We start from the raw sequence: 24,187 nt of genomic DNA on the forward strand, positions 1-24,187 counted from the left end.
AATTACACTGAGAAAGGCTTAAATTAAAATAAGACATATAGGATAAAGCGAAATAAATTAATCTAGGGTTCATGGAGAAGAAGGAGCTCGTGAATATCCAGGTCAACCCATGTGATTATGAAGAGATGCAAAGTGCAAGCCTAAAGGAAAGAAGACGTCCCAAAAAGATTATCTCCAAGAAAAAAATCTCACTCTATAAAACCGAGATTTGCAAAAGCTTTGAGAATAGCAACTTCTGCACGTACGGAGACAAGTGCCAGTTTGCGCACTCTCTAAACGAGCTAAGAGACATAGAAAGGCACCCCAGATACAAGACAGAGCTGTGCAAGACATACACCACAACAGGAGAGTGCACGTATGGAAAGAGGTGCTGCTTCATTCACACAGGTCCAAGTGAAGATGCCCACACAGACTTGCAGGATGCCCGCAACATGCCAGGAGACTGGAAAATACCAGGAATGCACTGCCCAGAGATAAACATGTGCGAAATAGCAGAGGATGAAGAGCTTAAAAACATAAGATCACTGCTTAGCACAGAGGAGCTTGAGAAGATAAAAACACTTGCTGTCTTTAAAGTTAAGCCTTCTCAAACACAAAGCACTCGGCATGCAAGCACACACCTGAATATCCCTCCTTCCATATATGTTGGGCCAAGACACAGCACATCAAATGTCTGGGTTAAGCCGTACTTCTGTTTTGTATTTGTAGACTCAACATTCAAAGTAACAGAAAAGATAGCCCTAGGCAAGTCCCCAGGCTCTGTCTCCTTGTTAAAGGACTATGGCAAATAATTATTAAAGCGTAGGAACATTCATATGGGCACCAGCGAGCATAAAAAATTTAAATGGAAATATTCACATACGCTCCAAATTGGGCTGCAATTGAAAGAAGAAAGGAAATGAAAATGACACAGGCAGAGGAAAGGGCACAAAGGCTGCCCCTGCATAATGACAGATTCCACTACAAAAAAGAAAGCAAGAACAAAGTAGAGGATGTTCTCTGCAGTATTTGTAAAAAGGAAGACCACCTACCAGCAATGTGTCCAGAGAGAAAGGTGGAGGTAAAGGAGAAAAAGGAAGACAACATATACACGCCTATGTTCCAATTTACACCCACCACAGTTAGACTTACAAATGTTCCTGTTGACACAGTCAAGGGCGAGATCCGGGAGATACTTATATCCAACAATGTACAGTATGATCTTCTTATTATGGTGACGGATAAGCAGAATAGGGAGGACTTCAAGGGAACAGTTTATATTGAGCTGCCAACTGAAGGAATGGCAGACAGGTGTGTGGCCCTATTTGATAGAATGAAAATGGGCGTGCAGATTGTCAGTGCATGCACTGTAGAAGGAAGGCAAAGGGCATAGACATAACTGAATAAAGATACTACCACAGTGATATATTTTACGAAAATTTACTAAATTTTACTGCAGAATGAGTAGTAGGCTGAGTTATGCGAAGTGCAAAAGTATATTATTTGGGGCACTTAAGGGAAGTGATGCAGATGCGGTTAAGGCCTTCCGTGTGATATACGGGGTATTAGTGATGTGCAAGATCTGTGGGTATGATGGTCTTGTGGATGATGCAGTATCTGGGCTAGTGGATATTTACATGAAAAGAAGAGGGGATGGACTATTTGTAGCAGGGGAGTTCATGGAGGAGTTGAAGGAGAGATTGCAGGATACAGTCATAGACAGTGACAAAGAGTACTTAGTGAAGGTTCTTGGTGCGAAAATAGAGAGAGCCCCAAGGAAGCAGGTGGAGACAAAGGAGTTTGAAGAGAGAGAGCCAGCTCTGAAGAGAAGTGATGGCCTGGTGCGAGGAGGTAAGGGCGGCCAGAAGAGAAAAGTGAAAGATGCAAGAAGCAAAGCCAAATTGGAGTCAGCAGAATATATCAGAAGAAAGAGACGGGAGGACCAGGAGTATTCAGAAAGGCTGAAGAGAATGGAAGAAGCCATCAAGAAGCAGTGACTGTAGCCAGACTAAGTTTATGCAGGAGTATTTTTGCAGTCCTTCGGGTTATGGTTTGTTTTTGGGACGGGCGAGTGCCGTGAAAATTTGCGCAGCTTAAGAGGACATGGAAGTGCACGGAGAGTGCACATGGAAATAAATAGATTTATAATGTTAAGTAGTGTACATGCGGGCAAAAAGCGTCGACAGCAGGATTCGAACCTGCGCGGGCACGCCCAGTTGATTTCGAATCAACCGCCTTAACCACTCGGCCATATCGACACGAGTGGAAAAGCAAGGGAACAGGGTTCACTGACCTGTAGTTTAAGGTGGTAAAAAATCGTCAGCGACAGGATTCGAACCTGTGCGGGCACGCCCAACTGATTTCAAGTCAACCGCCTTAACCACTCGGCCACACTGACACAAATACAAATGGCAAGCAGCCCGGATCTGGGGGATTTGCAGGAGAAGGAAGAAAAAATCGTCGACAGCAGGATTCGAACCTGCGCGGGCAAGCCCAATTGATTTCTAATCAATCGCCTTAGACCACTCGGCCATATCGACACATTATTGTCTGGACACCGGGCCTTCCGAAGGCACCTGCAGACACATCGTAGCACTGCAACTTCTTAAGAAATTCTCTGTGTGTGTCTACTGCCATGCAGCAGGGCAATGAAAATAAAATATTAATGAAAATTAATTTGGTGATGCCGTGCAGGTAGAGTGTGCTGCAATGGCTGAATATAGTGAATCTTTATAATAAATTACATTTATTATGGGACTAAGAATATCTTAATTCTTCTTTAGCTTGAATAGTTATTCTTGCATATTTCTGCACTGCTTTCTTAGTTTTTCTTTTTCTTAGACATCTTAGCAGGGCACTTTATATTAATCCTCTGTAAGACTTTCTGAGTAGCATTCCTGCTGTATTTTGATTTTGAAAGCTTTAGGTTGCTAGAGTACATTGTAGCAATATTATTTGTGGATAAATAAGAATACGATATATTGCCTATGCGCTCGGCAACTTTATAATCTATGCTATTCTTATTCGTGGACAATAAACTTATGCCTTTATGGCACTCTGGGCAGGTAGCCAAGTGGAGGCAGAATGCTGTGAGGTAGTTATTGATTACAATGGTATTTATAACATCCTTTTTGGTCTTCTTGGCTTTCATGTTGGATATATTTTCTAGAGTACTATTTGGCTGGGTCTCCTGAAGTGATACTTCACTCTCTGTGGCTGATTCCTGGTCTGCCTTGCTACTAGTTAACTCCTCTGTGTTTGAGCACTCTGAATTATCTGTCTGCGGTGCATCCTTCTGTGCACTGCACTCTAGCGCATTGTCGCCCTGCATAGATATAGAAGCTGCTAAAGTATTTTGAGGGTGGCTTACATCAGGAGCACTCAAGTCTGCAATGTCCTTGCTAATAGACGGCAGATTAAAGTTCATGCAGAAGGAAAGAATATAGACATTCTGCAGGTGTACTGCCAACTCATTTATCGTTCTTTTGAAGCATTTTTGAAGGCTTCTGTGGTGTCCTTTGTAGTAGGCTGCCATGAAGAGACAGTATTCAAGTTCGCTCTGATAGAAGGTATTTTGTGACACATTGACGTTCTTCTCTCTTGCAAGGCCATTAAAGATTTTTGTCATCTCTGTGTCCCAGCATGACTTGGATATTTTAGAAGCGTAACTTGTGAGTAACTCCATTTTCATTCGAAGCGGCTCCCCACAGATTGGCATAAATCGCGAAATCTGGTCCCTATAGTCTTTCAGGCTGTTTACAGTGAGGTTGCACAGATCTGGCATGTATACGGTGTACATCTCTCTAGTAAACTGTATAATGAAATTGGTCATAAGCCCAGATATAACAACCTGAATTGTGTCTTTCTTCTTTTTCAATTCTTCGTATGTTATGCCATCCAATGAAATTTCATCTCTTCCTAGCATACTTGCACTCCACACAAGGTTTTTTCCTACTGGAGAGCTTGGGGCTGTGCCTTCTACTGCAGAGTTCAGGGAGGATAAAGGCACTACGTCCAAGTTAATTATACTAAGCAGTTTCGATAACTCTCTGTAGTATATACTCTTTAGGGTTGGGCTATTACAGTGCATTATAGTCACAGCAAGCCTTAAGAAGTTCTTGAATACCTTGACATTTTGGTCCTTCTTTTTAAAGCCAACCACATTTGCATAGCGTATGTAGTAGTGTATGATTGAGAATAAGCCCATTTCTTCTGTGCCACTCTCTTGGTCTTTGAATGTTTTTATAATTCTCTCCAGTATATTTATAGAATTCAAGAGTACATCCCACGGATCCACTTTTATCTGGCTTAATTTCTTGGATTTGCGGGATTCTATATACATCTCTCCTGTATTCATTGCATTAATGTATTCTGTTGCTATGGCACAGCACTCTTTGTATTTAAGTTTGTTAAGCTTCGTGCTGAATATATTTACCTTGGGCAGATATTTATAGTACAGAGAGTACTCTTTTGTGTCTTTTATACTGTAGTGGCACATGTACTCTAGTACTTCTGTGTTTATCATTAGATTCATGGAAAGATTATCAGAGAGCACAGATTGAACTATATCTGATACATTCTCACTTAAGCCCATTGCATCGAGTATCCTGCAGATTTTATTAAGCAGGTTCCCATATATCTTCTTCAGCACATCTGTATACGCATTGTGGTTGCCACATAGAAGGATTTCTTTCAAATTCAGATTATAACTACTATCAATATGTATATTTTCTGCTGTTATATCATCTGAGATTTCTAAACCTTTATCCATATTTAGGTACATCGCTTCTGATAAAATGTCTTTCTTAATATTATTTGTCTCTTCCTCTGTCACTTTTAATGTGAACAAGTCTTTGTGTATAACACCAAATATGGCATATGGTAAGTTACTTTTGTACTTTTCGAACATTTTAAAGCAAGACTTTCTTTCATCTGGTATCACAGAGGCTACTTTCCCCTCTTTTGTCTGAGCAGGTCTTCTTGGTGGGATGGGCTCTAACCCTTCCACGTCAATGCCTTTTTCCTGAAACTCTTCTTCTTTACTGTCAGACTCAGAGTCCTCGTTAGAAGTATCTAAATCTTCCTCGTACTCAGTCTCACTCTGACTAACCTCCTGCAAGACTTCTTTCTTTTCTATAGCTGGCTCTATGGTAGTTTCTTTCTCTGGGCTACTACGCTCTTCTTCATCTTTTGCAGCACCTATTGAGGAATCTTGTTCAAGAACACTTACGCTGTCTGTGACAATTTTATTAGTAACTCTGTAAACACTGGATTGTTCTTCACATTTTTCTTCTTTTCTTATTTTATGTCTTTTCACAACGCGTGTTTGAGAGTCATCGCTTTCTTGGGCAGGACTTTTATCAGTCTCCTTAAAATCCTTCCTTGATTTTTTCATCTCATCAAGCCTTTTATTAACCACCCTATCTATCTTCATCATCTCAAGAATGTAACTATTTTCTTCTAGTGCTCTGTCAAAAAAATAAGTAGAGCTAGCTGACCTACCCTCTTCATTACTTATTTTAGTGCTACTTTGTGTCTTCTTTTCAAATTGGAAAAACTTCCCTTTGTCTCGTAACCTTCCTTTGCATTCTATGTTTGACTCACTGCTGTCGCTTTCCATCTCTGGAAGAGCATGAGTTGGAGTACTATCATCAGAGTCTGCTATATCTAATGCAGGCGCTCTATTTAAGCTAGCACTTATATACATAAAACCTATTAGAAATAAAAGTGCTCCTGTTATCTTTGTTGTCTTCATAATTTTTTTTAAGATTTTTCAAGATATACATATAAGAGATAACCAAATTGATAAATTATATAATATTAATCTGGTCTTCTCCTATCATTTTATTTATAATTTATAGAAATAATTGAAATCATCATAGCATGCAATAAAGCATATAATACTCAATATGTGACAAACTAATAGTACTACTATACTTTATATAAAGGTATATGAATTTTGGCATTGTCTTGTTATTTTTGTATTTACCTCATATTATGGAAGAATAGGTGCCATATTGTACTTCTTATATAAATGTGAATTGTCTTTGTGGGCAGATACATTCATTGCATCTTCACAATGGTGCATACTGGATTAGTTTACTTTAAATATGTCTATATAAAGGAGTCTTCAAGGAAAGCGAATGAGTAGACTACGCCCGAATTATCTGATAAATGATTGTGTGGTGCAGTATATTGTAGCATTGCAGAAAAAACTGTTCTAATACTTAGAAAATATCCATGGGTTAATATAGCAGATTAGTATACACGTAATAGAATATACTGAAGTGGTTGTGTGCACGCCTTTAATCAAGCGCGCCTTTGGTCTTGTGCGTGTATAAGTATCTTCTAGTGATAGAATGAGAATTTCCTTCTCTAAAGCACATACTCACTATTTATTTTCAAAGTGTGTGTATGGCTTAATATTCTAGCAGAGAGAACTCTGGTGCTTTTGTTCTGAAAGTAGATTCATGCAGGTTTATTTTTCTGAGAATTTTCATTGCTTTCACTTTTTGTCTATTCTGGATATTTCTTTAGAATATTCCTTTCTATCCGATTGATTTATCCGTGCATAAGGGGATTTTAAAAGAAATTAAGGGGGTCTTTATGGACAGCACAATATTGAACAGAATAGGAAGAAGACTTGAGCCAGACGACAGAATAAAAGATGGAAGCACTGCTTTGAAAGAATTACTAGAGAGTAAAGAGATTAAAAAGATTATTAAAGAAAAGTCAAAGACTACCTTGGAGAAGATCCAGAAAGAGAATATTTATTACAAAAAGTACAGAGGCTTAAATATAAATAAAGCAAAAAAACCGCTTGAGGAGTTGCTGCAGCTAAAGGAGCAGCCCATTAATAACTCGTCGATCATTCAGGAGAGAAAGACGAGGCTGGAATTCGAGTTTAAAAAACTCAACATAAGGAAGAGAAGATAAAAATAAATTGTTTCATGTATTCTTATGTACTTGCAGACTCAGTGACCTGCAGTTCTCCGCATTTCTATGGGTTTATTCATATACATTTGGGTTCTGGCTATACTCTAGCTTAGAGTAGCAAATAGGATTGCATACTAAGCATAGTACAAATAATTGAAGTGTGCACTTTCTTAAATATTTTCATTCTTCGTGCCCTGCACTGCTTTCTTTTAGTAGGGTACTCTTAGCATTTTGCAGCTCTACATAAAAAAAGGCACTGAATAGTAGGACTGGTTTAAATAATAAATAATTTGTATAGTAGATGGAATTCTTTAGGAACACTACTAGATAAATAAAATGACATTCGGGTTATTTGAAGTACCAAGAGATATTCTTTTTTGTGAGATGTCAATCATGTGGAAATAAAAGCCTAGCACTCATTGTGTAGAATGCAACAGCGTATGCACCTGAAAATATATTTATTTTATAATAGCCTTAGCTAATCCGTATTTTTCCTATTACTTCATCCTGATTTAAAACCTCTAGAACGACTTTCTCTTCTTTCTGTATGTATATTACCGTGTTCTTCCGGATGACTTTTAGCTCCTTCTTGGTATTTTGCTTCTTCTTTACTTGCCTATTCTGGGATATAGATATTCTAATTGTAGAGTTGCCCTTTCTCATACTCCTCCCCAGACGTATTTTGATCTTTACAAAAGATTCAACTACAAGTTTTTTAATTTTGACATACTCTTTCATCTGCTTTTTTGCTTTGTGCTCGTTTTTCAATACCTTTATGCCTTCTTTTCCAAAGTTTCTCACAAGCCGCCTGTACTTCTTTTTTTCTTCAGGACTCCACGTGTTTTTCTCTCTTCTTATTATTTTGCATGCGTACTTATAGCTTTTCAAGCGCACCAGCTTATTCTCATCATCAAACAGGAAAAACAGAATCTGCACTACATCAAATGACGTGCATATTCCCTCGGCTGGTTCTCCCTTTGGTATTTTGTGGTTTAGCACTATATTCCCTATAAGCCGTATAAAGTTTCTTTTTATGGAAATTGGTGTCTCTAAAAAAGACCAGTTAATTAGTGAATACTCTCCTTCCGTTGGCATCTGTCTATGGTAGCACGTTAAAAGCACAGAAATTTGCTCATTGGTTAGTTTTATGGCTGAAAGTATTTGGAAAATAGAGATGATCAGAAAATAGCTTGGTCTCTGATTTAGTAAAGAGATCAAGGAAATAAATTCATTAGGAAATAGTTCTAAACTCGGATGGTTTGTTATTTTCTCTGCTACTTTAACCACTTCGTTATGTATTTCTTCAATGGGCACATAGACTAAGGACGTAAGAGATTTTGTAAGAAGTACTCTAGCATAGTCTTCTGTGCTATTCATTAGTAAATAAAATATATGAAAACTTTTCAACTATTACAGTGGGATTGCATCATTATCATATTTGAAAACCATGGGATTGCGTTATTGCTACTAGCACTGAAGGCATCTGTGAAGTACAGTATAGTTGTACCTAGAGTATTTCTGGGTTTTGTGTGGTACTATTGGAGGTATAATGGTATTTCTCATGGCTTTCTCTGCTTATAGTGCTACAAAATATAGCAGCCTGGATGTAACAGCTTAATTTATGGCTTGCAGTGCGCTGTTGCAGTATTTAAGTGAGTTAGTTATGGTTGGCAGCCAAACTGAAAATTATTAAAAATATTCATGTGACTTTGCATACAGTGCATTGTAAATTGCCTTCTTTGCATATTGTGATAAAAGACATAGAAAAGAGATTCTTTAATAGGATCTGCTTGGTCTAGTGTTTATCATGTAAATTTAGCAAGGCACTGGCAAAGAAAGAGTAAAAAGACTTATTTAATAATAACCAAAATATTGAAGTAAATTATAATGTTATTAGGTCTTTGTGGTATGCACCAACAGTAATTATTAAGAAGTCCAAATACGCTGCAATTAAAAGTGCAAAATAAGTGGAGAAATTGATGCTTGGTTATGCACTCCTATTCTTATGCACTGTTTTTAGATGCTAGGGCTATGTATATTAGAACATATAGTGTCTCTAGGGGAGTGCAAATGAAAAAACTCATAGGCATAGAATACGCTTAAAGGTACATTCTAGATATATCACAGCAGGATATTTTTTACATCCTGGCATTTCTTATACTGTGCACCATGTATACCAGTATCTTAAATTTCTGGTGTGCTTTTCTAAAAGAATATAGACATGTTAATAGAGCTAATTGTAATGTGCAAAGCATGCACCAATATTTTGATACTCTTAGCACTTAAAGTTTCATTTATTTAGAATCAATTTTGTCTTAAAGTCCTTTATGCCTTGCTGGATTAATGTATGCCAGTATCATGCAGCTTATATTTCATTTCTGGATGTTTTCTTGGGAATAGTTAAAATAGAAAAATAAAAGCTTTCAGCTTGCTTATGCTACTGAATGAATACCTTTTATTTTTATTATTTATATAAAGGGTGTTCACTAATAGAAAACAAAGAAAAAGACAGATGGTGCTTTCAGCACAAAACAATGCCTGTATAGGTACAGATAATTCAAATACTTCTAAATCCCAGTAATACATACTATTTCATAGCAATTCGCAGAATGAGTTATAGTGCTTAGAGAGGTTAAATTATTCTGCCAGGAAATTAATGCATGCAACAGAGAAGGAAGCCCTTTAATACAGTCATAAAAACAGACTTTTTCAATGCAAAAATGACTTTATTTATATTCTAAGTATACTAGGCTGTATGAAGAAATTAGACAATACGCATTACCTGCAGCAGACCTTCATTCTTTCCTGTAAGGTTGGGCGTAATAATTCTTCTAATTCTGTAGTATACAGACCTTTCTAGTAAACTTCTTCTAAATACTATAAAATTCTTTAAAGCAATAGTTTTCACAGTATTCGTATATATGAAGTGTTTTCTAATATCTACTATAAAATTATATATAACGTATGCAGTCTTTATTTTTTGTGCAGCACAGAATGTATATTCAAGTTCTGCTTAAAATCCTTTCCTGCATACAGCCTGGTCTGTATACAATTTTATTCCATACACAAATACATCTTTACAGAGCATCTTATAGCTCGTTTAGCACTTCTTTTATCTCATCAACCACTGTTTTTAGTCTGTCTTCATCCTCCCCTTCTGCATATATTCTTATTATGTCCTCAGTGCCTGATGCCCTCAGATGAATTCTAATTGGAAGGTACTTGTCTTTTAGGCCCTGCACCACAAGTTCATTCAGTCTTTCTCGGTTTCCTTGGACGGATGTCAGGATATTTGGCATATCCTGGTATACCTCCAGCAAAACATCTGGCAGTATAAATTTGCTATAGAATATGCACTCACTCACCACCATATTAACAACTGCATCTCCTATGAAAGGATCGCAGAGGACAGCCATTGCATAGAGTAGCAGTAGTGCCTCCTGCTGGCTCAGCCGCATAAACAGCTCATTATATGGCGATGTGTTCCTTGCTTCTTTGCATGAAAGATTCTTCAATGGCTTTATAAGCAGTTCGTCCACTGTGTTAGACAGATCTGCAGCAGATAGGTCTAGAAGAGACTCGGTCTGTTCATATCCCAGCGTACTCTTGAGCATCTTTATTACATCCTCTGCGAATGATATGGTGCCATGGCCATTACTTTCAAACCACACAGTAATGCCCTTTCCAGTCTCCTTCTGCATATTCTTAACTCCCGTGCCAGCCACCTTCACACCCCCTTTTGTCTTTAGCTCATTTGCAGCAGCTCCATTTGTGTACTCTGTTATTACTGTTGTGATTTTTTCATTTATATTCGCAACAGCAAGCAGGTGGTTTAAAAAGGAAGAAAATAGAACAGAAAGCCTGTCTCCATCAAGAAGCCGGCCAGAGGATGGCTTTAGAAATACTATCCTGTCTGCGTCTCCATCAAACGCACACATTCTCAAATCACCCTGAATAACACCTTCTTCTGTTGCAATTTCAATCCTGTTGTTCACTCTAGAAGAAGACACTCCTGCAGGCAGAGCACCTGTGCTCTTAATATAGTCAGAGCCGCACTCTTCATTTAACTCCTTAGAATTTTTCAGTAGATTCAAGTTGCATATAGAAGACATTCTTTCTTGGATCTTTGGAAAAATGACTTTCCCTACACCATTTGAGCTGTCTAGTACAACTGTTTCCTTTTCTTTTTCACCAAATATTCTTTTTGCAATAGATGAGAAGCTTTCTATTCTTTTGTAATATGCGGTGAGCATTTCATTTAGGTGGTCAGAAAATAGGCTCTTTTCATTAATGTGCTCATTTCTTGCATTCTGCATTGACATCTCTCTCACTAAAAAGTGTATTTGCGGGGTAGTCAAAACACCCATATCCACCAGCATATGCTCAGGGCCAAGGGCCTGGGCTGCCTTCTCACAGAGATTAATCATTTCGGGTCCAGACTCACGTGTATCCCGGGAAATGACAACAGTGCTTCTAACTCCCATTATCTTGGAGATCTCTTCTGCCACCACATCATCTGAACCATTCACTATTTTGTTGCTTAGTTCCTCGCACTCAGAATCAACCATATTTCCATTATAGTCCACGTATTTAATTCCATTATCTGCAGCTGGGTTATGGGAGGCAGTGAAAATCATTCCTATTGGCTTGTTTGTTTGTGCAGACCTAACAGCACAGAATAGATATGCTCTGGTTGCAATATCTTTAATGGCGGCACTGTCAGTTCTGTACCCTGCAGTACCATAGGAAAGCGGTTCCTGTATAGTTTTTTTGAATATTCCATTGAGTTCCATGAGAGTGTGCTTTTCCATTCTTATAAATTGCTATTGTAAAACACTGCAAAAAACCTAACAAATAGAATTTTAGCACAAATTATTCAGTAGAATTTGAGGCCTACACTATAACCATATATCCAACAGTATACATATTATTGTATGGGCTGAATTAAATATGCAGTGTATCTTAGTAGATAACTTAATACAATATGGGCACATTTCAAAGAATAATCCCACAGTACAATAGATCCTTTTAAAGCAGGCTACCACAGATTATACTAGCTCACACATCCATATGCAGGTATATCCTATATAATGCCCGTTTCACTGTCAATCAAGCAGATAAGAATTTTTCTAAGAGAGATTTTGCATCCATAATTGTCATGTTTCTGCCATTTTAGAGAAATCTCAGACTGTCCATAGTGCACACAAGAAGAACCATATAGGAAATAAATGGAGAAAAATTTCAAGTCACCCATAAGACAGCTGCAGATAATGGCATTAAATACGTGGACTATAAGAATCTAACAAACAGAATTTCAATGGAAAATGAACTTAGCAGTCAGGCGTATAGTCAGAGTATAATGCCTGTTAAAGTTACATCACTAATGTAACCAGATATAACTTGTCATTTATGAGCATACAGATAGCTCCATAGAAATCAAGTATTTTACAAAGAAGACACAGTTCTTCCCTGACCTGCATGACCATTCTTCACCACATATACCTAAGCCTACTATAAAGCACCAGAAAAATTTACTTTTTATAATGGTAGAAGTAAGAATCTATCCCATATACTTTAACAGAGGAATAAAACGGTCACAAGGAAGAAAGGTGCCATTCTCCAGTAACTCAAAGCCAGTCACACTGCAGCAGCTCCTTAAAGCACTGATTCAGCTAAAGATCGAATATAAAGTAGAAACCAAGCAGCACCCAAAGCATTCGTATGCACTTTGCGCAGAGTGCCTGCCTGCAGCCACAAAACCAGAAGAAGTGGAGAGACTATTTAGCACAACAGGAGGGTCAGTTATGATTACAACTGACAGTAAAAGGCAGTTAATAAAAGAGATAAATGACTTATTAAGCACAAATAAATAAACAGTTACCGGAGCAATTTGTATATAAGAAATAGAGTTTTACAGTTAATGCGATAATTAATGAAGGCGTATTGCACACGTATTAAAATATTTGTATTAAAATAAAAATATGGCTGACTCATATGGAGATGTATTTGGAATGTATTTAGTGCCTGTTAGTATTATAACAGTGTATTTAGTTGGAAAGTACCTGGTGCACCTGCGGGAACATCCAGTCAGTAAGGGTACTCTTTTGGTGTGCGCAGGGCATGAGAAAGAGAAGAGAGAGTAAATATACAGAAGCAGTGGATAAATATAGAAGAATTAAAGTGGAATTGGGAAGATTTTTCTAAGGAAAGTGTATATAAATAACCACTTATTCACTGCGTATAATAAATAAATGTAGAAGATATAAAGCAGTATGCAGGTTTAGGCTAAAAATTATTTAGCAGGCGTAAGTAAAAGAATCTCTTTAAGAGGTGTACTTTATTATAAACAAAGACTGTCTCATTATGAGTTAGCAATGCATTTATATTCTAGTAATTGTTTGAATGCTGTGCAGTGATTTTGTTCTTTTCATTTGCCTTTTTAAACAGCGTATTAGATTCTAGCTCTTTAATTAACTCTGGATATTTTTGGATTGCCTATTTTCTTGACTGGAAGACGAGCTTTATTTTCATCTACTTTTTAGAAATAACAGAAGTATTATCTCTATTAAGATTCTTTGGGCGGGGTGGGATAGGAGGTTTATTAGGTAGATTGTGGGAGAGTGGAGTAGAAGAGTTATTAGAAATAACAGAAGGATTATCTATATCAAGATTTTTTGGGCGGGGTGGGGCAGGAGCTTTAGCTTTTTGATTTACTTTTTTAGAACTATCCTTTAAAGAAGAATCTTGTGGGGCTTGAATAGAGGATTTCTTGGAAACCTCAAAATTACTGTTTGCATCGAGATCTTTGCGGGGAATTGGAGTAGGGGTTTTTTCTGTATTGAACTTTCTACGGGGGATTCGAGTAGGAGGATTTTTATTTGGCTTTTTTTCTTTAAGAATCTCAGAACTATCTCTTAAAGAAGGGTCTTGTGGGGCTTGAGTAGAGGATTTGTTAGAAACCTCAAAATTATTGTTTGCATCGAGATCTTTATGGGGGGTTGTAGTAGGAGTTTCTTCTGTGTTTAAATCAAAATCTGCACAACAAGCATCGAATAAATCAGATATTTCTTTTAAAATCGTAGCCTTACCGTCTGCATTGAGATCTTTTTGAGGAACTGGAGTAGAAGGATTACCGTCTGCATCGTCATCTTTTTGAGGAACTGGAGTAGGAGGATTACCGTCTGCATCGAGATCTTTGCGGGGGATTGGAATAGGGGTTTCTTTTGTATTGAACTTTTTGCGGGGGGTTGGAGTAGGGGGTTCTTTTGTATTGAACTTTTTGCGGAAGGTTAAAGTGGGGGTTTCTTTTGTGTTTTTTTCTTTAGAAATATTAAAAAGAGGCTCCAATATTTCATCCATTTTTTTAAGAAACACAGAACTATCTTTTAAAGAAGGGTCTTGTGGGGTTTGAATAGAAGATTCCTTGGAAACCTCAAGATTACTGTTTGCATTGAGATCTTTTTGAGGAACTAGAGCAGAAGGATTACTGTTTGTATTGAGCTCTATGTGGGGAGGTGGAGTAGGAGAATTACTGTTTGTATTTACTTTTTCAGAATCATTATTTACCTGCATTCCGGAACCCGAGCTGGGTTTATATTTGGTGGGTTTTAACAAAGAAAAAAACTTTTTATGCCATGGAGTACATGCAATTTGAAATGAATGCATGCTAGACACAATAAACAGAATGTATAGTAGATTTTTCTTAGAGAAATTGTTTTTAGCCATATAAGAGCTTGGTGCTATTGAATTCTTACACGTATTTATAGTAATATTTAAATTAAATATCATTATTAATGTTTTTTATTTGTTTTTATAAATGTGTATATTCTGATTTAATTATGTGTTTTGTTGCTAACTAAGAAGAAAATTAAAGGAAAAAATTATTTAAAATTGCTACATATATATAGTCACTAGCAAGAGAAGATATTTATAGAAAAATCTTTCTCTTAAGCACACTACGCATAATAAATAAATGTAGAAGATATAATACTGGTATGCAATGTTGTATGCCAAATAGTTTTTGGCAAGCGCAATTAAAAGAATTTCTTTAAGAGGTGTACTTTATTTATAAACAAAGACGGTCTCATTGTGGGCTAGTAACCCATATGTATTCTAGTTAATTATTTGAATACTATGTAGGAACTGGATTCTTTTTTTCTGCCTTTTTAAACATTTTACTAGATTCTAGCTCTTTAATTAGCTCTGGATCTCTCTTTGGGTCGTTATTTTTCTTAGCTATGCGATGAGTTCTATTTTCATCTATTTCTTCATAAATATTAGAAGTATTATCCATATTGGCATTTCTGCGAGGTGGTGGGGTAGGAGCTTTCCTATTGTTTTCATCTATTTCCTCATAAATATTATCTTCATTGAGAGTTTCACAAGAGAACCCAACAAAAGAATTATTAATTGGGTCTATTTCTTCATATATAGGATTATCATGCATATGAATGTTTTGGTCAGGGATTTCAATAGGAAGTCGTGTATTGCTTTCATTTACTTCATTAAAAACATTAGGAGTAGCATGCCTATCATAACCTGAGCTAGGATCAGATTCGGTGGATTTTGACAAAGAAAAAAGCTTTTTATGCCATGGAACACAGGCGATTAGAAGTAGATGCATGCTAGAGATAATAAACAGAATATATAGTAGATTTTTCTTATAGTAATTGTTTTTAGTCATAGAAGAGCTTGGTGCTATTGAATTTCTATGCGTATTTATAGTAATATTTAAATTAAATATCATTTATTAATGATTTTGATTGGTTTTTTGTAGATATGCATATTGTGATTTCAAAATTGAGTGTTTTTTAAAAAGATATTTATTGAAAAATCTAGGAGAAAATGTCAAAATTAAAGTGCACAAAAATTCTATCTGCAAGCTAAACCTTACTTCATACATGCAGATGCAGTGCATATCTTAATATAGTTCTGTATACGCTTTAGCTTCCCATGTTTGGTTAAGTATCCATTAATAAGTTCTAGAGAATATAATAAAAAAGCTGAATTTTGGAAGTGCAGAAAGTACTCCTTAAAAAAGTGAAAGCAAGAAGCAGATGAATGGTGCATTAAATTTTAGAAAATTATATTAGACTGTTCTAAAAAGACCCACTATACTTCAAAATGCACGTCAACTGTTCATTCATCTCCTTGTTGAAAGCTTTCTCCTTAGAGCAGTGCAAAGGACCTTCTAAGCATAACTCTGCAATATAAAAGCACCAATAAGTGCTGCGTATATAAATAAAAGTGATCACTCGCATGCAAAGGAGAAGAGTGAATGGTTCAGAATGGCATAGCACTGGGCACTCAACTAAGGCAGAATATATAGAGAAATGCTTATATGCCATATTGTTTCTTGCAGTGTGGATTATTATACATTGAATTTTTAGTTCCTGGCATAAGGGTTTTTGCTAGTAATTTTATTGCGAATTTCATGCAGTTTTTAAAGAGTAAGAAAAAGAGGAAATTCAAGGACATATTTAGGCATGTTTGAAGTACACTGGTGCCTATTGTCATTGCCTGCAGATAGAATCCAAATATAGTCCAAATACTAAGCAATAGGGTTTTATTATTGTAGTAAACATATTTATAGCTTGTTTTTTTGCAGTAAATTCAGGCTAGGTTTTGTCTCTTTCACAGAATTACATCTTTCTTTGTAGACATGCAAGAATTTCAAAGTGTAAACAGCCTTGTTATAGAAATCACATTGTGTGAATTCTGAAGAAGTAGTGCAATATCCTGGTTTATATAGCCCGAATATTGTGTAAATAGATCTGAGTTCAGATTATATTTGCAGGTGAATGAAGGACCTAGAAAAGTTTCAGTGATGAGCTAGTGTTTTACAAGGATTATTTTCTTCTTCTAGATGACTTGACTATATAAAATACATACTATACAGAGGATTTCAACTATTGTATTTTATAGGTGCATCATTTAGAAATTATTTTAGCTATAAAGGCTAGAAATAGAGGAAAATTCTAGCTGCTTCGTCCTTAATACAACCTTCTACTAGTATCCTCGCTTTAATTAAGCTGCCTACCCCTCTAATATCTTCTACCTAGAAGAATAGCTATAGGCAGTTAAGGAGCTTTCACATAGAACCTTAAAGCACAGGTAAATCCAGCTTGCAAAGTGCCAAGCTGTACCAAAAAACATAGCGATGCTATACCTAGGGCTCTAATATCCTACTAGGAATTAAATATTAAATATCTTATCTATATATTTAAAAGTTTTTGCAAGTAGTAATGAAGATAGAAAGTATAAGCAGCGGATTTAAAAAAAGTATTTTAGTAGGTTCCTTAATATTTCTCACAGGTGTTTTTGTGTTTTCATTTAAGTCATGTGTGATTCCGTATTTCAGTTCTGCGACAGGAACAAATACAGTGAATAACGCTGTGAATTCAGGAAACCAAGAAAATGTAGGGGAAGTGCCTGAAAATAGTGAAACTATAGGCGCTGAAAGTACTGCAGAACTTGAGAACGTCTATAATACAGTGGATACTGAAAACGATTCTAAGAGAACCAATAACAATATCGACAAAAATGGCCAAAGCGATGCAGATGTGACTATACCCCCTAAGAGTGAGAATAAAAAAGAATCTGCAGAGAAAAAAGAATCTGAAAAGAAAGAAGAATCTGAAGAGTCTAAGCCAGAAGAAGATAAAGCTAACGAGCCAAATGCTATAAATCAGAAAGATACTCCAGTGAAAGGCACAGAGGAAGTTCCTAAAAAGGACGAGAATCCTATAAGACCAGAAGGAAATGAGGCCAAAGTTCCTTTAGATGAAGTGGATAAAGAAACCGATAATAGGCAGAATGCGCTTCTGAAAGCTGGCCAAAAAAGCAGGGATCCAAGACGAATTCCTCACTGAAGCAATAACACAGCAGCTAATAAGGATTTTATTCAGAAAGAAGAAAATTGAACTTGGTTCTAAATAAGTAATCAAGAGATGGAAAACAAGGAAGAAAACCAAAGTGGATTATCAGAGAAAGCTTATAAGACTGAGAAACCAATTTAAATCGAATAAAAGTAAGTTAGCTAGTAAGAATTGTTGTCTCAGAAAGAAGGCATCTAACTAGCGTGATAAAGCTCTAACTGTTTATAGTACATAAGAGAATGTTTGCTATAAATATTTCTCTGCTAATGTACAGTATGCTTGTTTAAGATTTTCCCCTTCGCTTATGCTTTGGAATCTATATAAACTAGATCTCTATATTGTTAGAGAAAGCAGGCAAGACAATTCGGTGCAAGCCAAGTACATACATAGCACATGCTCTAATAAATAGCTAGCTTTATGAATTCATATTTGCAGGAAAATTAATTACATTAAATAGGTATTTGCTAGTCTTATAGCAGAGATACCTCCATATGTTGTAGCTTATTTCGGATTATATTGCTTTCTTCTTAGTAGAGTAGTTCGTAAAATAGAGACATTTATAAAGAATGAAAATATTCTTGGCTTTATTGTATATGTATGGCGCTTATTAGGCTAGTCTATGAATAATTCGCATACATCATATAGCACAGCCAATTTCTATTCAAATGTCTCTATTTGGAAGGCTTTGGCTGTAATGAATTCATTATGTATCCTGCATTTCTGTTTAGAGACCTATGCAGAACTGCTCTGTCTCAAAGGATAGTCTTATTGATGAAGAGGCAAATATGCTTGTTTTTGCAGGCAGTAGAGAATATAGAGAAGGCATGCGTGCCTATACGCCTCAATCAGCTGTGTATGCGATGGCTGGATACCTTGGGTAAAGTCATAAATATTTTATTATTATTTTTATCCTATGAAGAACCCTCCGTTTCTTCCAATTGGAAGCATAATCCACGATAGAGATACAGATGAGTCCTTTGAGATAACTGCAATGATAGGGCGTGGGGGCTTTGCCCAGTGCTTTTCAGTGCGCAATTTGAAGACGCACTTGGATTTTGCAGCCAAAATAATTAAGAAATCAGAGCTGGTGCGGGCAAAGAACAAGCAGAAGTTGCTTTCAGAGATAAAAATTCACTTGTCTGTGAACCACAAGAACATAGTGAAGCTCTTCACATATTTTGAAGATAAAGATTTTGTATTTCTGATTATGGAAATATGCCGCAATAAAAGCATGATGGACCTTCTGAAAAGAAATAAGTTAATAGAGGAAAAATATGTAAGAATATTTCTTCTCCAGATTATTTCAGCTCTAGACTATTTGCATCGGGAGTGCTCGGTGGTGCATAGAGACATGAAGCTTGCCAATTTATTTCTAGATGACGGATTCAACATAAAAGTAGGCGACTTTGGGTTGGCTGCTGTGATTGACAGAGAGGAAAGAAAGAAAACAATATGTGGAACGCCCAACTACATAGCACCTGAGGTGCTGTTTGGGTCTGAGGGCGGGCACTCCTTTGAGGTTGACATTTGGTCTGTTGGCGTGGTGGTGTACACCATGATAGTTGGAAAGCCGCCATTTCAGAAAAGCAATGTGAAGGAGATATACAAGTCAATAAAAACAAATAGCTACACATACCCAGAAGACTGCAAGATATCCAAAGAGGCAAAAGAGCTGATTTCGGGCCTGCTGGAGCTAGATCCGCGGAAGAGATACACGCTAGAGCAGATATACACCTCAGACTTCATCTGCGCAGGCGCAAACAACTCCGCAGGAAAGGCGAAGATTCCATTTTCAAGCGAGCACAGGTCGGAAGAGCCGCCTGCAAAAAGCCCAAAACAGATATCTCTTGAGTCGCATCCAGCTGCAGCTCAAAGTGCCCCTCCTCTAGGCGCTTCGTCTACTATGCCAGAGAGGCACGGTGGCCTCACAAAAACAGGAAACACAATAGGCAGAACAAATCCTGCAAGCACGGTTCTGCGCGCACCTCCTATCAAAATGGGGCTTTTGTCGTCCGTGCACATGACAATTCTCACCCTGCTAGATGCGTATAGAAGCGCAGAAATTCCAATAAGCCAAGAGTGCAAGGATGACTTTGTCATACACACAGTGGACTATACGGATAAGTATGGGCTGGGATATATTCTGACCTCTGGAACAGTGGGAATTCTGTTCAATGACTGTACCTCATTGGTTCTAAGAAAGGACGCAGTGAATCTTGTAAGAAGAAGAGTGCCAAACTACGAATTTGAGTACTTTGAGCATAAGGTGTATGGAACGCAGAAGATAATCACAAAAGAGAAGTACACAGCTGAAGCAGCAGACAGCAAGCTTGATAAAAAAATACTGCTAGTGGGGCACTTCGTGCATGGCCTATTCAAAAAGTCTCCAGCCATAGAGGGCAGGCTTCTTGACCAGTCTACATTTGTCATTAAGCATGTGAACTTTGCAAGAGGGCCTGTTCTGAGGCTGAGTAATCGGGTCATTGTATTTATAGTAGATGGAAGTGTTCTTGTGTTCCACAGCGAAGGAAAGGGCATATACTACGGAGGAAGGGGATATATAGAAAGAGATGTGCTAGAGTACTGCAGAGAGGTTCTGACCATACTCCTCAAGAAATAATGAAAGTGCGTCTGCCATCAAACAAAATACTTATAAATAATGGCTATTCTTATCTGTAAAGACAGATTCTTTCTAATTAATAAATTTGATAGCTGCGGGATGCCGTATAACCTAAATATCTGATGTGATGTTCAGTCTAGAATTATTTTGCAGAAGTAGTGCTGCACATGTATGCTGCTAGAGCCAATACATGCGCAGTCTACAAAATGGAGCGGAATGCCTAAAGCCCTATGGCCTAGTAATGGATTGAGGCCGTCAGCTGTGAGCAGCAGTCTTTGCAGCCTATTTGGGGCCATCCACTAAACAGCCTGTTATATTTTCACCTTCTATTGAATTTTTTTATGGATGAGTATTTAGCCAGAATAGAAGTGCGAAAAGTTGCAGACGGGCCAGACACACTTTCATTCCGAGTCAATCAAATAGAGGCATCTGTGCTAAATGCATTGCGGCGAACCATTATCTCAGACACACCTTCCATTGCGGTGCATTGGGTATACATACGAGAAAACGAAACTGTCATGGCTGATGAAATCCTCTCCCATAGACTAGGACTGATTCCAATCCTAGCAGATTCTTCAACCCTAAAGAATATTGTAAGATCGGAAGTTCTTGACCCTCTGGCTGAGCTAACAGACGAAAACTCAATTAGAATGGAGCTGAATGTGGAAAACACCACAGACAAAGTGCTAACAGTTCGCTCCAATGACATAAAAATAGTCTCAAACACAAAAGCAACACTAAAGCAAAACGTAATCATAACTAGGCTAGCCCCTGGAAAGCGCATAGAGTGCAAGATGCTTGCAGTTGTTGGAACCGGAAGAGAGCATGCCAAATGGATGCCAACATCTGTTTGCTATTACCGATCGATCAAAAAGCTTGAGATGAAAGATACCTCGAAAGCGGTGGAAATACAAAAGTACTTTAGAGATGGATTTACCATTGAAAATGGAAAGCCTGTGATAGATGAGGATAGGCTGCTAGTAAACATGGACATAGAGAAGAACTATCCAAATGAGATAAAAGTGCGGGCAGAGCCAGACTCGTTTTTCTTTGAGATAGAAGCAATAGCAAACAGCCCAAAGAGTATACTTAAAAAAGGCCTAGGCATACTAAAGAACAAGCTAAAAGAGTTCCAAATGGCAGCCAATGCTAGATAGAGTATTAGAAAAGGTTGTATAGTGGTCTTAAATTAGTATACAACTAGAATGCTAGTGTGAGATTTTAAAAAATACTCAGCTCTATCCAGTAAAATACTTCAGTCTGAATAAACACATTTGAGAAAAAAGACAAAATAAAGTGTATTTTTGGAAATAACCCTGAAAAAAATAACCTGAAGAGACAAGTAAATATTTCGTGCGTATGTGATGGGCAGTCTGGCATAGTGTGCACTATTTGGCTCAAAATAAATACTACTAATTTTCTATCCAGCAATAGGCACTTATGCATTATTATGCATTATTTAAAATTTCCTACTAGCTGCTGGGCTTTTGGCTTGAAGTCTATGGTAGAGTATGTGTATCCATCTATTGCTAGAATATTTAATTAGTTATTGATATGCTTTCAGTAAACAGATCAAAGAAGTATTTATAAGTAAGGTATAAATATAAGTGTATTCACTAATAGCTTGGGCATTTGGGCAAAACACTTTTGTTAGCATTGAAAAATTCAAAGAATATTTGTCTTGCAGGCAAAATGGTCTGCATGCGTATACTCTAAGAAACTTATTAATTGGCTTATGGTATATGCGCTATAACATACCTAATATACAATATGGGTTTTATTATGCATGGATAAAAAGAGATGCAATAAATGCTCAGGCTTTCTACATGTACGGACTGTTCGTGGTCACAGACCGCGCTGCGTGTATCTCTTGGTTTCTTTTATTTAGGCAAAGTCTAGATGGAAATAAGCACATATATTATATTTCATTAGAAGATTTCTTGCAAAGGCACTTAAGAACAAGTGCGCCAAAAAATCAAATTGAAGATGCACACAATTCTGTTGAATATTAGTCTATTGGCAGCACATACTGCATGCTTCTATAAACCAGCAACACATGTACTTTATCTGAGTGACTTGTAAAACATAAGAAAATTTCAAAGAGCTAGGCGTGCAAAGGCAGAGCACTGGGGTGTAGAATTTCTTGCAGCTTTTTTCATCATAAGCTGCTGCAAGCAGAGCTAGTAGAGATTACTTCTAATCCAATAATCCTATTACTTGATTTCTAAAATTTATTAGTGTGCCAATCAGTGTATAGTACTTTCTATATACCCAGCATAATTTACATGGTTTTCTTCAACTCTTTAATGTATTTTATCACACCCTTAACATCTTTCTTTCTGCATAAACTTTCCAGATATTCTATATCCAAGTATGTTTCATCGATCTCTTCCTTCTTCTCCTCTACCTTCTCTGCTGTTTTTGTCGTCTCTCTTTTCTTCTTCTCCTTTGACTCTACTTTTCCTGCTTTTGTGCTTTCTTGTTTTGAATGAATCAGCTCTTCAATCTCCTTGAATTTCTTGCTGAGCGTCACTGCAGTGTTTTTTAGTGCCTCCGTGCTGTTCGCCTTTATAATGTCAATCTTCTTCTGTCCTATCTTTAGTATTTCCTTCAGCGTATTCTTTACTGTCTTTATGTTGCTTGCATGCGCTTTTCGCGACTCTTCTGTTGCATTGAGCTTCACAAGCAGCTCATTCAGCAGGTACAGTATAAATAAGTTTGTGCAGGCATTGCTGTTTTTAGCTTCTTTTATAATGATGTCAGTGATGCAGTCTAAACTGTTGATGAACAAAAGGATATATTCAATAACGCAGCTCAGTGAATCGTAAGTAGGCTGTATTGTTCTAATTGAACTTATTAAATACTCTCTACTTAGTAGCATAACAAATGAAAATGCAAAAAAATAAATTTAAACCAAGAATGAAACAACGGGTACATGCCTAGTACATACCTAAATGCATGCGCCCTTCGCATCTATTTTTTACTATTCAACACACTACACCTCTAAATACTGATACTAAAGTGATTGAGGTAAACATAATAGTCAGATCCATATGGCATGATAGAAAAATGTGCGTCTAGAGATAAGATATCTGTTTTCATGAATAGTAGCACCTGTTATATCTAGAGCACGCATTGAAGCATGGCATGTGCTGCAATTTGCATACTTCCTGATTAAATATCAATATGCAGTTATTAGGAATAGCTTAGGCTATAGCAATAGAAAAAGCTCTATTCAGACTGTATTTATAAATGCCAAAGCATTTATATCTAGTTATATATTCAGAGCGCAGCCCATATATGGGACCTAGTCACTTAATATAATAGCTCTACTAGGACACAGCAACAGATCATACGGTTTAAGTTCTCAGTAGATGCTGAATAAAGACAGAAAATAGAGCCTTCTAAGAAAAAAGTTATTTTTGGCTTTAGTGCATATGTACTACACTTGTAATATCAAGGCCAATAAATAGTTCTATCTGGTCTCTTCTCTGTGCATTTTTCAATAGCGCACTGCATGTTATGCATATATTTCAGTACTGCATTTTTTAAAAAACTAGCATATAATTCTCGTTCTGCTGCTTTATCTGCTTTACATCCATATCAATTCAGCGCAGCATGAAGTGCAGTTTGGCACACACGCCTATCGGCTTCTGCAGTTCTGAATACATGGTTTACGCCTTCGCAATGTGCCTATCAGAGACTTTCAAATAAATAAAGAAAATTATATATTTTTGTGTAAAAAGTGGTTTTAATATGGATAAAGATATCTAAT

At 36.9% G+C, this 24,187-nt stretch overlaps 14 protein-coding genes and 3 non-coding genes across 17 annotated transcripts; 8 read left to right on the top strand and 9 right to left on the bottom strand.

Moving 5' to 3' along the window:
• Window positions 1-71: 71 nt before the first annotated feature.
• Window positions 72-791, top strand: NESG_01705 (uncharacterized protein; the record flags this gene model as incomplete). The annotated part of the gene is made up of 1 exon (XM_053049329.1): window positions 72-791. One exon carries the CDS (start codon window positions 72-74, stop codon window positions 789-791), a length of 720 nt encoding a protein of 239 aa, XP_052904279.1.
• Window positions 792-844: 53 nt separating this feature from the next.
• Window positions 845-1,372, top strand: NESG_01706 (uncharacterized protein; the record flags this gene model as incomplete). Its single annotated transcript, XM_053049330.1, has 1 exon — window positions 845-1,372. The coding sequence occupies one exon, from the start codon at window positions 845-847 to the stop codon at window positions 1,370-1,372; it is 528 nt and encodes a 175-aa protein (XP_052904280.1).
• Window positions 1,373-1,439: 67 nt separating this feature from the next.
• On the top strand, window positions 1,440-1,976 carry NESG_01707 (uncharacterized protein; the record flags this gene model as incomplete). The annotated part of the gene is made up of 1 exon (XM_053049331.1): window positions 1,440-1,976. The coding sequence occupies one exon, from the start codon at window positions 1,440-1,442 to the stop codon at window positions 1,974-1,976; it is 537 nt and encodes a 178-aa protein (XP_052904281.1).
• Window positions 1,977-2,156: 180 nt separating this feature from the next.
• Window positions 2,157-2,237, bottom strand: NESG_01708. The gene has a single exon. It is a non-coding gene; the product is annotated as a tRNA-Ser (tRNA).
• Window positions 2,238-2,296: 59 nt separating this feature from the next.
• On the bottom strand, window positions 2,297-2,377 carry NESG_01709. The gene has a single exon. It is a non-coding gene; the product is annotated as a tRNA-Ser (tRNA).
• A 60-nt stretch (window positions 2,378-2,437) lies between these two features.
• NESG_01710 lies at window positions 2,438-2,519 on the bottom strand. Its single transcript has one exon. It is a non-coding gene; the product is annotated as a tRNA-Ser (tRNA).
• Window positions 2,520-2,800: 281 nt separating this feature from the next.
• Window positions 2,801-5,734, bottom strand: NESG_01711 (uncharacterized protein; the record flags this gene model as incomplete). Its single annotated transcript, XM_053049332.1, has 1 exon — window positions 2,801-5,734. One exon carries the CDS (start codon window positions 5,732-5,734, stop codon window positions 2,801-2,803), a length of 2,934 nt encoding a protein of 977 aa, XP_052904282.1.
• An 812-nt stretch (window positions 5,735-6,546) lies between these two features.
• NESG_01712 (uncharacterized protein) lies at window positions 6,547-6,915 on the top strand (the record flags this gene model as incomplete). The annotated part of the gene is made up of 1 exon (XM_053049333.1): window positions 6,547-6,915. A coding segment is annotated over one exon (369 nt), but the record flags the coding sequence as incomplete, so codon positions are not given.
• Window positions 6,916-7,389: 474 nt separating this feature from the next.
• NESG_01713 (uncharacterized protein) lies at window positions 7,390-8,292 on the bottom strand (the record flags this gene model as incomplete). Its single annotated transcript, XM_053049334.1, has 1 exon — window positions 7,390-8,292. The coding sequence occupies one exon, from the start codon at window positions 8,290-8,292 to the stop codon at window positions 7,390-7,392; it is 903 nt and encodes a 300-aa protein (XP_052904284.1).
• A 1,712-nt stretch (window positions 8,293-10,004) lies between these two features.
• NESG_01714 (uncharacterized protein) lies at window positions 10,005-11,726 on the bottom strand (the record flags this gene model as incomplete). Its single annotated transcript, XM_053049335.1, has 1 exon — window positions 10,005-11,726. One exon carries the CDS (start codon window positions 11,724-11,726, stop codon window positions 10,005-10,007), a length of 1,722 nt encoding a protein of 573 aa, XP_052904285.1.
• Window positions 11,727-12,458: 732 nt separating this feature from the next.
• On the top strand, window positions 12,459-12,788 carry NESG_01715 (SRP19 protein; the record flags this gene model as incomplete). The annotated part of the gene is made up of 1 exon (XM_053049336.1): window positions 12,459-12,788. One exon carries the CDS (start codon window positions 12,459-12,461, stop codon window positions 12,786-12,788), a length of 330 nt encoding a protein of 109 aa, XP_052904286.1.
• Window positions 12,789-13,446: 658 nt separating this feature from the next.
• Window positions 13,447-14,703, bottom strand: NESG_01716 (uncharacterized protein; the record flags this gene model as incomplete). The annotated part of the gene is made up of 1 exon (XM_053049337.1): window positions 13,447-14,703. One exon carries the CDS (start codon window positions 14,701-14,703, stop codon window positions 13,447-13,449), a length of 1,257 nt encoding a protein of 418 aa, XP_052904287.1.
• A 343-nt stretch (window positions 14,704-15,046) lies between these two features.
• Window positions 15,047-15,661, bottom strand: NESG_01717 (uncharacterized protein; the record flags this gene model as incomplete). The annotated part of the gene is made up of 1 exon (XM_053049338.1): window positions 15,047-15,661. One exon carries the CDS (start codon window positions 15,659-15,661, stop codon window positions 15,047-15,049), a length of 615 nt encoding a protein of 204 aa, XP_052904288.1.
• A 1,498-nt stretch (window positions 15,662-17,159) lies between these two features.
• On the top strand, window positions 17,160-17,786 carry NESG_01718 (uncharacterized protein; the record flags this gene model as incomplete). Its single annotated transcript, XM_053049339.1, has 1 exon — window positions 17,160-17,786. One exon carries the CDS (start codon window positions 17,160-17,162, stop codon window positions 17,784-17,786), a length of 627 nt encoding a protein of 208 aa, XP_052904289.1.
• A 919-nt stretch (window positions 17,787-18,705) lies between these two features.
• On the top strand, window positions 18,706-20,412 carry NESG_01719 (uncharacterized protein; the record flags this gene model as incomplete). Its single annotated transcript, XM_053049340.1, has 1 exon — window positions 18,706-20,412. The coding sequence occupies one exon, from the start codon at window positions 18,706-18,708 to the stop codon at window positions 20,410-20,412; it is 1,707 nt and encodes a 568-aa protein (XP_052904290.1).
• A 341-nt stretch (window positions 20,413-20,753) lies between these two features.
• Window positions 20,754-21,569, top strand: NESG_01720 (RNA polymerase Rpb3/Rpb11 dimerization domain-containing protein; the record flags this gene model as incomplete). The annotated part of the gene is made up of 1 exon (XM_053049341.1): window positions 20,754-21,569. One exon carries the CDS (start codon window positions 20,754-20,756, stop codon window positions 21,567-21,569), a length of 816 nt encoding a protein of 271 aa, XP_052904291.1.
• A 1,124-nt stretch (window positions 21,570-22,693) lies between these two features.
• NESG_01721 (uncharacterized protein) lies at window positions 22,694-23,293 on the bottom strand (the record flags this gene model as incomplete). The annotated part of the gene is made up of 1 exon (XM_053049342.1): window positions 22,694-23,293. The coding sequence occupies one exon, from the start codon at window positions 23,291-23,293 to the stop codon at window positions 22,694-22,696; it is 600 nt and encodes a 199-aa protein (XP_052904292.1).
• Window positions 23,294-24,187: the final 894 nt, after the last annotated feature.

The sequence above is a fragment of the Nematocida ausubeli genome (genome assembly GCF_000738915.1).
Source record: "Nematocida ausubeli strain ERTm6 chromosome Unknown supercont2.4, whole genome shotgun sequence".
NCBI lineage: Eukaryota > Fungi > Microsporidia > Nematocida > Nematocida ausubeli.